Source organism: Silurus meridionalis, chromosome 4, assembly GCF_014805685.1.
Source record: "Silurus meridionalis isolate SWU-2019-XX chromosome 4, ASM1480568v1, whole genome shotgun sequence".
NCBI classification, from domain to species: Eukaryota; Metazoa; Chordata; class Actinopteri; order Siluriformes; family Siluridae; genus Silurus; species Silurus meridionalis.
Window position 1 is genome coordinate 40,878,798 of NC_060887.1, and position 14,211 is coordinate 40,893,008.

General features: G+C 41.2%; 2 protein-coding genes across 4 annotated transcripts in view; both read left to right on the forward strand.

Annotated features, from left to right (window-relative positions):
- Window positions 1-14,211, forward strand: part of LOC124385132 (NLR family CARD domain-containing protein 3-like) — a 987,530-nt gene that overhangs the window by 633,190 nt on the left and 340,129 nt on the right. The gene's annotated exons all lie outside the window — the stretch shown is intronic.
- On the forward strand, window positions 7,193-11,376 carry LOC124385157 (pentraxin fusion protein-like). 2 transcript variants are annotated; one of them, XM_046848312.1, is made up of 3 exons: window positions 7,193-7,302; window positions 10,340-10,401; window positions 10,709-11,376. In XM_046848312.1, the coding sequence occupies exons 2-3, from the start codon at window positions 10,344-10,346 to the stop codon at window positions 11,323-11,325; spliced, it is 675 nt and encodes a 224-aa protein (XP_046704268.1). In that variant the 5' UTR covers window positions 7,193-7,302; window positions 10,340-10,343; the 3' UTR covers window positions 11,326-11,376. The 2 variants fall into 2 exon arrangements, with proteins under 2 accessions (XP_046704268.1, XP_046704269.1); XM_046848313.1 differs by lacking the exon at window positions 7,193-7,302 and adding an exon at window positions 7,771-7,949.

Consider the following 14,211-nt stretch of genomic DNA (forward strand, 5'->3'; position numbering starts at 1 on the left):
AATGTCAGCAAGCACAGGTGCAATGGTAGGTGCAGAGTGACTGGATGGGAGGACCCAAATGCAGGATGCACACAAGGTTATGAAAATAAAACTGAATTTAATATATACAGTAAAGCAGAGGGCAATACAGGGAAGCAAAACCAAAAAAACAAAACAGTGCAAAAATCCATAAACTGGCAAACTAGGCAAAACAGGGCAGAGCAAAAGACAAACCGAAAAACAGTCCAAAACCAGGAAACTAGGGTGGCAGAGAAGAACAGGGATCAGGATCAGGATCAGGATCAGGATACAGAGCAGGCAGGATGGCGAGACTGATCTCAGGGGCTAGGAAACCGGTAAGATAATCTGGCCAGGAGCTAAAATCTTGATTCGCCTTATATACTGGGAGGCGGGAAAACGGCAAGATGGCCGCCGACCCGGAAGTGCTCGCCGCGGAACCGGAAGTGCGCACCGAGACCAAGTCAAGAACCAAGTCAAGAAGCTTTTATTGTCATTTCAACCATATATAGCTGATGCAGTATACAGTGAAATGAAACAACGTTTCTCCTGAACCCAGGTGCTACATAAAACAACATAAAACAACAGTCACAGAACAGAAGAACACAGGGCCAAGAACTAAGATCCTCGCCACATAAAGTGCATGTGTGCAACTGGTGCAAACAGTGCAAGAGACAACACAAGACAGTGCAAAAGACAACACAGGACAGTGCAGGCAATACACAATACACAAAATATAAAAATAGCAGTAGCTCCGCCAGTAAAACCTGTCGTGACAGGATAAGGTGCACAGTAGCAGAAATGTAAACAGAAATGTAAACATAATTTTGCAATTCTATAATAGTATAAAAATATGATAGCAGCAATCAAAATAAAGTGATCAGTGACCAAAGGATTGACAGAATATTGTGCAAAAAAAGCAAGTCCCGGAAGATTAGCAACAAACGGCATGTAAACATTTTGCTATAATGAGAGGTGTGAATGGTGCTGAAACCTGGGTGTGTGAAGTGTACAGATCAGTCACTCAGTTGTGTGTAAGTGTGTGTGTGTGTGTGTGTGTGTGTGTGTGTGTGTGTGTGTGTGTGTGTGTGTGTGTGTGTGTGTGTGTGAGAGAGAGTTCAGTCCAGATGTTTGTTCAGGAGCCTGACGGCTTGCAGGAAAAACTGTTGCACAGTCTTGATGTGACGGCCGAATGCTTCGGAACAGTTTTCCTGATGGTAGGAGGGTGAAGTATGTGTGACGGTGTGTGTGGTGATCCACAATGCTGTGTGCTTTGTGGATGCAGTGTGTGGTGTAAATGTCCATGATAGAGGGGAGAGAGACTCCGATGATCTTCTCAGCTGTCCTCACTATCCTCTGTAGGGTCTTGCGATCCGAGACGGTGCAGTTCCCAAACCAGGCAGTGATGCAGCTTCTCAGGATGCTCTCGATGGTCCCTCTATAGAACATGGTCAGGATGGGGGGAGGGAGATGAGCTTTCCTCAGCCTTCTCAGGAAGTAGAGGAATTTGGTGCTCTTGACGATCTCCACTGAAGATCCATCAATGATCAGTGTAGAATGGTCGCTCTGTGCTCTTCTGAAGTCAACAACCATCTCTTTGGTTTTGTCCACGTTCAGAGACACTTTATGTGCCTCATGACAAGCCTCTCGAAGCACTTCATCATGATGGGTGTGAGTGCAACGGGACGATAGTCATTGAGGCAGGACACAGAAGACTTCTTCGGCACAGAAATGATGGTCGTCGTCTTGAGGCACGAAGGAACAGTGGCGCTGCTCAGGGAGATGTTGAAGATGTCAGTAAAGACATCTGCTAGTTGTTCTGCACATTCCCTGAGCACTCTGCCAGGAATGTTGTCAATGTCAGGTCAATGTTGTCACGGTCACAAGCAGGTGATGTGGTCTTGTAATTCGTGATCGCCTGGATGCCCTGCCACATGTGCCGGGTGTCTCCGCTGTCCTGGAAGTGGCCATGGATTCTCTTGGCGTGTGCGCCGCCTCTCTGATAGCACGGGACAGTTTGGCCCTTGCTGTTTTAAGGCCGTCTTGTCCCCTGCTCTGAAGGCAGAGTCTCTTGTTTTTAGCAGCGCACGAACCTTGGCGGTCATCCATGGCTTCTGGTTGGAACGTATAGTGATGGTCTTGGAGATAGTTACGTCATCAATGCACTTGCCGATGTAGCTGGTCACTGTTGACATGTACTCCTCCAAGTTGATGAAATCGCCATTGGTTGCAGCTTCCCTGAACATGTCCCAGTCAGTGCATTCAAAACAGTCCTGGAGAGCAGACATGGATCCTGCTGGCCAGGTTCTCACTTGTTTGTGAGCTGGTCTTGAACGCCTGCTGAGTGGTCTGTATGCTGGGATCAACATAACAGAGATGTGGTCTGAGTACCCGAGGTGGGGGCGGGGCTTCTCCCGGTATGCGCCCCGGATGTTTGTGTAAACAACATCCAGCGTGTTTTCTCCTCTGGTTGCAAAGTCCACATTCTGATAGAATTTGGGAAGCACAGTCCTGAGATTTGCATGATTAAAATCTCCGGCGACTATAAACAGTCCGTCAGGGTGTGTGTTTTGAAGTTCGCTAATGGTCCCGTAGAGCACGCTGAGTGCTTCCTTAGCATTAGCGCTAGGTGGTATGTACACTCCGAGCACAATAGCGGTGGTGAATTCCCGTGGTAAATAAAAAGGTCTACATCTCACAACAATAAACTCCAGCAGCGATGAGCAGTAGGTAGAAACAAGCACAGAGTTCTTACACCATTCCGTGTTGATGTAAACACACAGACCGCCGCCGCGAGTCTTACCGCACAGAGCTGCATTTCTGTCGGCACGAAACACGGCTAGCCCGTCCAGCTGGATGGCGGCGTCCGGAACTCTGTCGCTCAGCCACGTCTCAGTAAACACAAAGACCCAGCAGTGTCTGTACTCACACCGAGTAGCTTGTTGGAGTCTGATGTAGTCTAATTTATTGTCCAGGGAGCAGACATTTGCCAGCAGTAGTGATGGTAGAGCGGGCCGGCTAGGGTTAGCTTTTAGCCTAGCATTAGCACCCGCTCGCTTTCCGCGTTTCTGCTTCCTCGCGCAGCGCTTCCGATTCCCCCTCCTCCGTCCGTCCTCCGCAGGCGATGCCGAGGTCTGGAGGCCTGGTTCTCGGAGCACGCCGAGGTCGCGTAGCTTCTGCCGCAGGTCATCATTAATGGTGTTGTTTGGGTTGTTTCTGAGTTCTTTCAATGTTTTGCAGTTGTACACAGGGACACTGGTTGCTCCGATGTCCATGTGTTGTGTAGGGCGGGCTACAGAATAACGTTAGCACCATTTTGGGTCCGGAGCGGCCGCTGCGAGCTACTGCCGCGCCGCCATCTTGGAATCCTGACACAGAAGTCCTTCAAGAAGGATGTGTGGGAAGTGAAGACTTCCCCATCTGGTCCAGTCCTGTAGAAAAGCTACTGGAGACCAAACTGCTGAATTAGTTGATGCTCTAAAAGGCAAGGAGCCATTCATTGTTGGCTTTATAGATATTTGGAGCAATTTTGAGGGCAAGGCTGGCCTGTTAGGGTGGGACTTAAAGTCTCAGATCAGAACAGCACAGTCCAGAGCCAAGGCCAATGAGCAGAGAGACAGGCTAAACCGACCATCTGCTAGATGCAGAGTAATCATACAGGATCCACCATATTAAAACTGTCCCTGAACGAAACCAAAATGTAGAAATTAGAGTAACCTGGTTAACATTAAATTAAATAGGAAAAAAAATCCTGATCTAAAGATAGGGTTGTTGAATATTAGATCTCTCACGTCAAAAGCGCTGACTATAAACAAAATTATTACTGACCAGGAGTTTAATATAACGGATTTGACAGAAACGTGGATTAACCAAACGAATATGTAGCATTAAATGAAGCGAGTCCTTCTGGATATAGTTACATACACCAGCCCTGTCTAAATGGCAGAGGAGGCGGAGTCACCGCTATTTATAATAATAATATAAGCGTCACACAAAAAACTAAACATGAATATAAATCATTTGAAGTTCTTTACACCAACATAAAATATTCAGTGTCCAAAGGCAGGTCTAGTCAGTCAATCGCATTAATTATTATTAATAGACCCCAAGGGCCCTGAATTTAGCTACTTCTTTACACAACGCATTAATTGTTGGTGACTTTAATATTAATTTTGATAATCAGGAAGACTCCTTAAGAGCAGCAGTTGTGTCCATTCTAGATTCAGTAGGAATTAATCAGAATGTTTTAAGACCAACTCATAATGGTGACACACTCTTGATTTGTTATTAACATTTGGATTAAAAATTTAAAATGTAGTCATAAATCCACAGTCCACAGATGATTAAAATAAATCTAAAGTATTTTATAAACAGCAGTTCTGCTCACATCTACTGAGGAGAACATTTATGAAATGTATCAGTCAGGATTTCAGCCTCATCATAGCACAGAGACGGCACTAGTTAAGGTGGTAAATGACTGTTATTGGCCTCTGATCAGGGTTTTGTCTCTTTACTTGTTTTGCTCGAACTCAGTGCAGCTTTTCACACCATTGATCATCATCTCCTGCTTGCTAGACTTGAGAACATTGTTGGAATAAAGGGAACAGCTCTCTCCTGGCTCAGGTCTTATTTGACTGATCGCTATCAGTTTGTTGATGTAAATGGTGAGTTCTCCACACTCTCTGAGGTGAAGTTGGGTGTTCCGCAAGGATCTGTCTTAGGCCCACTGCTTTTCTTTTTATATCTGCTGCCTCTGGGTGAAATTATACATAAACATAGTATTATCTTCCATTGCTGTGCTGATGATACACAGCTGTATATTTCAGCAAAGCCAGATGAGCGAGATCAGCTTAACAATGTTGAGAAGTGTGTAAAGGACATATTACTTCTGCTCAACTCGGATAAGATGGAAGTACTTTTACTAGGACCACATGCAGCTAGAAGTAAACTTTCCGATGATGTAGCATCTCTGGATGGTGTTTCTATCTCAGTGTGTACAGAGGTCAAAAACCTTGGTGTGATTATTGACCCGAGTCACTTAATGGTCTCACACCGCAGTATCTGAGTGAACTTCTGTACCAGTATGATCCTCCACACCTACTTAGATCAAAAGGTGCAGGCTATTTGTTGGTACCTCAAATAATGAAGAATACAGCAGGGGGCAGATCTTTCTCTTATAAACCCCACAGTTATGGAACAACCTTCCAATCAGTGTTAGGTCTCAGTGTTCAAGTCGAGGCTGAACACTTATTTATTTAGTGGAGTCTTTAGTCAGTAGGTGTTTGTGAGGTAAAGGAGCAGATCTGGAGGGATCATGGATATGGAGTGTTTGGTGAACTGGGATATTTGTATGCTGTCGTCTCCTCACTCTCACACGTTCACTCAGGTTTGTTGATGGTGGTGTGGTGGGCCGTCTCTTATCCCAGAGATCCTCATGTCTGTGTTTCCTTCTGGTTCTCCCTTTTAGTTATGCTGCCATAGTGAGTCTTACCAGAGTCCAAACTGCACAGTGACATTAACTTTCATACACCAATAAGGACACTTAATAATCCATATCCTTCTCTTCCTGTCATCCTCTTCTCTCTCTCTCTCTCTCTCTCTCTGTGTGTCGAGTTAAACATGCTCCTGAGGTTCCAGTGACCACTGTTCCTGCCCCTCTTCCCGCCGCAGATCTTCCCACTTCGTCCAGACCTGCCTCTGGATAGTGTTCTCTTCGACTGAGGTGACGTATGCTTCGAATCATCGTCTTGTTGTACACTGAAGTCGGTTCCAGAGAGCTGCAGTCCAGATGGAATGTTTGCTGTAGTGTACAAGCTCTCACACACATCTATCTGGTCAAACAATCTGGTGATTTATTTCCTTTTTTAATATCTGCCCAGAAGGAGGTGTAGTGAACTGTTATAAACAATAAACATTGGTATAGTTTATAAACAATATATTCAATGTTTATTTGTAATACATTTCAGGATCTCACTCCTGTATTTAACGTTACTGTAATGTGATTAGAATGGAGCTAGTTACACTGATAGTTTCACCAATTAATTAGCAGTTACTGTATTTATTTACAGCATTTCTTCACATCTGCTCAAAACCTTTGTACAGAACTGTATATATTTTTACTGTGCATTTTTGTACTATATACTGTATATATATTTTTTTGTTCTTAATTATAGACTTTGAACCTTAATATCTTCAAAGGTGCAAGATGAGACATTCAGCACACACTTCCTCTCTCCACTGCCAGTACAATTCACAATTCAGAGTTTAATCAGGGGTAGGGCTGGGCAGGGTGTGTTGGGATAAAGTAAACAGGGTGTGTTGGGATAAAGTAAACAGGGTGTGTTGGGGTAAAGTAAACATGGTGTGTTGGGGTAAAGTAAACAGGGTGTGTTGGGGTAAAGTAAACATGGAGTGTTTGGGTAAAGTAAAACAGGGTGTATGGGGGTAGGGCTGGGCAGGGTGTGTTAGGGGTAAGGTGAGGCAGTTGATGATAGAGTAGAAACATTGAAGCTCTACATCAGACTCAGAATGAAGGTGTACGACTTGTTCTCCAGCCCCAGCTCACTGCTTCACTCCTCCACTGGGTCCTTGAGCTGTAATATTATTATTATAATAATTCTCTCCTAATAGAGTTTATTACAGAAATAATTTTGGTGTGTTAGACGGTGAACCAGTATCAGTGCGTGTTTATTACTGTATGTATTTATGCATTTTTTTACATTTATTTATTTATTTATTTATTTATTTATTTATTTATTTATTTATTCATTTATTTATTCATTTATTTATGGTGAATTTCAAGCGGTCCTCCATTAATAGTTATTTTTCTCTCTGTCTCTTTGCTGTCTGCAAAATATATACATCAAAACCAATAAAGATATATTGTACATCACACGTTTACTTGTGCTTACTTTTTCTCCATCCATCCATCTATCCATCCATCTTTGCAGGTCCCATGTCTCTGCTTGTTTTCCTTGTCACTTCCTTTTTTCATTCTTCTTGTGAAAATTAATTCATTCTGCCTAACAATAAGAACAGACAGTGTGTGTGTGTGTGTGTGTGTGTGTGTGTGTGTGTGTGTGTGTGTAAGTAAAGTCTATGATTAAGCAGATCAAATGACAGCCGAGCTTCACACTGAATCTTTTGTCTAAATGATGCTGATGTCACTACCGTGCAACCAGGATACAGGGCCTGTGTGTGTGTGTGTGTGTGTGTGTGTGTGTGTGTGTGTGTGTGTGTGTGTGTTGTCTTGTGATTTTGTGGTTTCTGAAGTTTCTGGGTGTGTTGGTAGGCAGCACAGACACAGTGAGTATCTCTGCCTTTAACCTTTTTGTTCATTGATTTTATTTGATGAAATTCACTTTACTTCATTAACAAACTGTAAATGTTCAACATTTCTTAGGTTTTAACTTCTATTTTAACTTTTTTTTTATATTTTATATATTTATATTCTACATTCTTCATTTATTTATGACATGAAGTCTGTCACAGATGTGTTTGTGTATATATACTGTATATATATATATATATATTTCTTTTTTTTAGTTTGTATTATTTTAAACATTGTACATAAGTATTGAAGTATCTAAACTATAAAATTCTGAAATTGTGTAGCAAACAGAAACACGTTAAAGAATCCAGAATATGTTTTATATTTTTAATTGTCCAAAGTAGCACCATTTAACTTTGATGTTGTTTAGCAAACTCATGGGATTCTCTCATTAGATTCACAAAGTCGTTTCAGGTCACAGCTGCGTCTTATCATGAATTCATTTCTGACATTTGTTTCCTTCCTAATGTGCTTTAGAGAGTTGTGTTGTGCAGAGGAAAGTGTGAGTACAGCGGCGATATCACTATTAGTGCTACTACATCTACTGTACAAATCCATCATATGGCAAGAAACATTTAGTTAAGGAAAGAGGAAAGATCCAGCATTACTTTAAGAAATAAAGGTCAGTCAATCCCAAACAACTCAACAACTTTAAATGTATCACAATGTAAAGTCTCCAAAACCATAAAACACTATGATGGAACACTCATGAGGTCCATTCCAGGGAAGGAAGACCAAGAGCTACCTCTGCTGCACAGGATATGTTTATTAGAAATACCAGCTTCAGAACCACCGATTTACATAAATAATACTCAGAGTTCAAGTGGCAGATATATTCCTACATCTACTGTTCTGAGAAGACTGTGTGAGTCAGAGAATTGCCTGGGCCACGAAACATAAGGAATGGACATTAGATCAGTGGAAAAGAGTTTCATAAGTTTTATTGAGATTTTGAAACTTTTGGTTTTAAGTGCTGTGTCATTGTTAGATGTACAGAGGGTGAACGAACAATTCCTGAAGGTGTGGTTCCTACTGTAAAGCATGGAAGAGGAGGTGTGATGGTGTGGAGGTGGTCAACTGATGACACTGTTGGTGATTCAGTTAAAATTGAGGACATACTTAACCAGCATGGCAACCACAGCATTCTCCCCTGACATTCCATCTCATCTGGTTTACACTTAGTGGGACCATCTTTTTTTATTTTCTTTCCAAAAAGTCAATGACCCAACACACTTCTAGGTTCTGAGAAAGTTATTTGTTGAAGAAGGAGAGTGAGGACGTGCTGCATGAAATGATCTGGCCTCCACAATCACCCCTTCTAAATCCAGTTGAGATGTTTGCGAGAAGTTGGATGAGCGAGTAAAGGAAAAGCAGCCAAAAGCACTTTACACTTCTGGGCAACTTTTCCAAGTGATGACCTCAGGAAGCAGACTGAGAGAATACCAAGAGTGAGCAAATATTAGATGTTAGATTGGATGTTGAATTGGGTGTTGAATAGGATGATGGATTTTATTGATGAGTTTAATGGAGACTAGATGTTGAATTGGATGTTCAGTTAGATATTATATTAAATAATGGGTTAAATGTTGGGTAGGACATTACAGGGTTGGATTGGAAATTGCATTGAATGTTAGATTGGATGTTAGATTGGATGTTAAATTGGATGTTAGGATGGACATGCGATTGGATGTTAGATGGGACATTAGGTTGGATATTAGATTGGATGTTGGATGGACATAAGATTGTATGTTAGATTTAATATTGGATTGGATGTTAGTATGGACTTTAGATTGGATGTTGGATTAGATTTTAGGATGGAAATTATTATGGATGTTAGGGTGGACATAAGATTGGATGTTAGATTGGAGTTTAGGATGGAAATTAAATTGGCTGTTAGATTGAATATTAGATTGGATGTTAGATGGGACATTAGATTGGATATTTGATTGGATGTTAGGATGGACATTATATTGAATGTTAGGATGGACATTATATTGGATGGTAGATTGAATATTGGATTGGATGTTAGTATGGATATTAGATTAGACATTAGATTGGTAATATTGTACATTATGGCAGTGATCAGATTTGGTATTGTGAGATGACAACTGTATGATTAAACCAGAGGTTCTCAAACATTTTCAAGCCCCAAAAAATGGTAATAAAATACTTCAAGTTAAAAAATGTCTAATTTATTGAATTCATTTTGTTCTAAATCGATAACATCAAGCGGCATCAGGTTAAAGAATACAGAAAATCAAAGTGTGTTGTGTTATTACTTTGCCTCACTGTCACTTTACAATCTGTGCAAAAAAGCAAATGCATTTTGCAAAAACGACGAACGAGTCAAGAACAAAACGAACATCAATACGTGAGTCTTATCAGTGCACTAGTGGCTGCAGTGAGCCTGTTTTGCACTGCACATCTCTTCAGTCATGATCAGTATTGAGCTGAGATCTGTGCGATGTTCTCAGTGAAGCAACGTCTAAAAAGCCCATCTCACAGAGATCAGATATGAAAAGGAACAAGATAGGCTTCATCATATTTTCTGTAGACTGTTTTTTGGGTGATCAGTCCTACCATCTAATTTGTTTTTGTCTGCTGGTGCTGAATTGCCTGTTTTTTGAGGTCAATGTCACACAATGATCCATTGATGTTGTTATGCCACTACATTCACTAAGTTCATGTGTGTTTATTTGTCTGCTGCAGTTAACTTGCCGACAGTAAACCATTATTTCGCACAATAGTTCCACTTTTTCCTCCCGGTATCCTAACTGATGTTTTACTTAACTTGCATTTTATTTAACTTGCAAAGCAGAAAACCATTAATGAAGAAAAAAAAAATGTAATCCTCCTGTTCGTTGCGTTACACCTGTCATGTCTTTATTCCACACTAGAGGGCAGCGCCCCACACTTTGAGAGTGTAATAATAGAGGAAATAAATAATGATTTTCTCTCTCTTGTGTGTGTGTGTGTGTGTGTGTGTGTGTGTGTGTGTGTGTGTGTGTGCAGTAAGATGCTGGCCCTGGTGTCCTTGTTGCTCTCTCTGTTGTCCCTACCCTCAGCAAGTAAAGGTGTGTATGAACATAATCACATGACTAACAGGGTGGTCACTCAATGCTGTGCTCTGATTGGTTATGTGAAGGCAATTAAGACATGTAATTGTTGATGGAGTGGAGTTTCTGTAAGATGTTTATGTAACATTTATGGAAGGAATCTCCAGTGTCAGAGCTTCACAGTTCCACTGCAACTTTTACGCCATCTTCTGGAGGAGGGTTTACATTCCTTAATGTAACGGATAAGAATTATTGAACTGTTTATTTAGTAACCGAAGCTAAATGCTCATCGCTGAGGAATAAAACTCTCTCTCTCTCTCTGCAGGAGGTCTGAATGGGAAGGTTCTCCTGTTCCCGTTTGAGACAGATTTCAGTTTTGTGATGCTTTCTCCTCAGAAGCCTCTGTCCCTCTCTGCGTTCACTCTGTGCATGCGTGTGGCCACAGAGCTGCAGGATAAGCGTGAGCTCATCCTTTTCGCCTATCGCACCAACACCACCGACGAGCTAAACGTGTGGCGCGAGAGCGACGGCCGGATCTCGTTCTACCTGGCCGGAGACGCCGCCTTGTTCCACCTCACGCCTCTGTCCAGCTTCCGCACTCACCTGTGTCTCACCTGGGAGTCCAGCAGCGGACTCGCCGCCTTCCACGTGGACGGACGCCGCAGCACGCGCCAGATCTACAAAGCGGGACACAAGATCCGCCCTAACGGCAGCGTTCTGCTCGGCCAGGACCCCGACACCTACCTGGGGAACTTCGAGACGACGCAGAGCTTCGTGGGTGAGATGACGGACGTGAACATGTGGGACTTCGCTCTGTCTCGGGTGCAGATCAACGCCCTGTACACCAACATGAAGCACAGAGTGCCACGTCCAAACGTGTTCGACTGGAACACCGTTGAGTACGAGATCCACGGCAATGTCCTGGTGGTGCAGGATGACTGATCTCTCACACACACACACACACACACACACACACACACACACACACACACAGCAATAATTTATATTTTCACCTAATTTATATTTACACTAAATAATAAAAATTAATCTTAACACACACACACACAAACACACACACACACACAAACACACACACACACACACACACACACACACACACACACACACACACACACACACACACACACACACCACTGTGAATTGTATTGTGTATTACCCAGAATATTAACAGGTGAATAATAAAATTGTGCATTTGTGACTGTCTGGAGTTTTAACTGAGACAGTGTCGATAATAACCACAGGGTGGCGCTGCGGTATCTTTTTATGTTTTTCTGTCTCTCGTGCACGCACGCACGCACACACACACACACGACATAAGTGAAAGGAAGCAGTTGTTATATATATTTTGGCTGCTTATTATTATTATTATTATTATTATTATTATTATTATTATAGGAGTTTATTCCTGCGTTCTGATTGGTCGTAACCGTCAGCATCACACACACTACTGCACTTTTACTCATAAACCAAACCATTTCTAAACTGTCTGAACTCAACACTACACTATAAGGCCAAAGAGTGGAGCTCATCAGAACAGTAACATGGGAACTAAATGGGGAATGAGATGGTCTGGTGTCCGAATAGGCTCTAGCGTGAGTCAGTGTAATGAGTGACTGTAACTAGTTTTAATCTCTAAATGGTTATCAGTTGAAGGAAACAGTTTGCTGTGAGGTGAATGAAGTAGAAACTCGTCTGGTGCAAATAGAAGGTGCTGCATGATGAGAAGAAAGTAGACAGTAATCAGCTGAGTGATTAGTAAAAGACTGAAATGACACTGAGCTTGTTACAGAACCTGCCTGTGGAATCTGCTCCTCATGAGAATGATGAAACCACTAATAATGTACACCTTCTCATCTGTGGGAGGAGCAATCTGGCCAAAGATCTCAAAATCTCTAAATAACATAGATATGATATTAATAAAGTATATATTATATTATATTATACTTTATCCATCTATCTATATTTTTACATATACCTTTTAAAATTAAATTACAGAAGGAATAAAATACAGATAAGATATAATATAATATAATAAATACAGAAATAAAAAATAATAAGGGTTCAGGTTTCAGGTTGAGTTGAAGGGAATGAGATCTCAGTATTAATCTGGATTAGAGGGAGGAGGAGTCTCACTCAGAGACCCAGAGCTCAGCACAGCTGGTGAACATGTCCAGTTCAGTATGCTCTTCTAGATTCCACTTCCACTTCATTTTCTTCATCTATACCAGCAGTCTGTGAGCAAAAGATCTCTGGTCCGATCAGATCTTCTACAGGGCTTCATTCTTACTGCACTCACATACAGAGTTCAGTTATTATCACAATAACATACAACACAGTCGACAATACTGTATCATCATATTCCATTCATCTGATCATAGAATAGAATATTCTATTCTAGAAATTATATGATTATTATTTTGTAATTTATTATTATTATTATTATTATTATTATTATTATTATTATTATTATATATTATTATTATTATTATTATTATTACTGTTTTTATAATAATACACACATATTTATATTATATATTCAACATTTGAATGAATTGTATTTTAAATTGTCAAGTTTATTTTATTGCACTTTTCACAACACACATCGTCTCAAAGCAGCTTTACAGAATTTAACAGTGAAGGTGAATGGTGTGTGTTTATCCCTGATGAGCAGCATGGAGACTGTGGTGAAGGAAAAACTCCCTTAGATGTTATGAGGAAGAAACCTTGAGAGGAACCAGACTCAAAAGCAGAACCTCATCCTCATTTGGGTGACATCAAGAGTGTGATTATAGTCTTTAAACACTACAGAACACTGGAGAGTGAGAACTAACATGAGCACTGGAGTGTGTGATTATGACTGATGATCTTTCTACAGTCTTTTACAGTCATTATGGTTATAAAACTAGGAGCTACTGAGCATCTCATAAAATAGCTCAACATTTGAGCTCATCACAGATCCAACACCAGCTTCTCCATGCCAGAGCCTTTAAACACTCCAGGAGGTCCAGTGTCCAAACTCCACATGAAGTGGGATCCAATTGGCACTGGTACGTCTCCAGATGGTTCGGGATGTTTGTGGGCATCTACTTCTTTAGAGGTCCACAATCTTCATACGGTGGGATGTGACTGGAGCTGGAGCAACCTCAGGAAGCCTCGGGATGGGGAGAGAAAGAGAAGCAGTGGAGAGGAATTAGCGTAGCTGCTGTTCATGATATTAACAGCACAAATTGATAATGTGATGTGATCAGATGTTCTGGAGCACAAGGTTATGATGTGATGTGTGTTATGTGTAGAACTCGCTAAAAACATACGTCTTTAATCTGCACTTAAACTGGGAGAGTGTGTGCATTACAGTAGTCTATTCTGGAGGTCATGAACGCATGGACGAGCTTCTCTGCATCAGATATAGACAACATATTTCTTAGCTTAGAAATATTTCTAAGGGGGAAGAAGCTGTTTTGTAACTTGGTTGATGTGATTTTTAAAAGACAAGTTGCTGTCTAAAATAACTCCCAGATCTTTTACTGTTAAACTAGTAGTTACAGAACATCCGTCTAAATGCAGGTTGAGATGCTGGAGCTTCTGTATACTGGTTTTTGGGCCGATGAGCAAAATCTCAGTCTTATCAGAATTTAGAAGTAGAAAGTTATGGGTCATCCAATCTCTTATTTGTTTAACACACTAATTGAGCTATTTAGATGAGATATATAGCTGGGTATCATCAGCATAACAGTGGAAGCTAATTCCATGTCTTCTAATAATATTACCTAAGGGAAGCATGTATATTGTGAAAAGCGGGGGTCCTAG

Excerpts from the sequence above, each read along its gene's own strand:
- LOC124385157 (XM_046848312.1), top strand. The coding sequence starts at position 10,344 with ATGCTGGCCCTGGTGTCCTTGTTGCTCTCTCTGTTGTCCCTACCCTCA. Across the intron at positions 10,402-10,708 it reads CCTACCCTCAGCAAGTAAAG|GAGGTCTGAATGGGAAGGTT; the intron begins GTGTGTATGAAC and ends CTCTCTCTGCAG.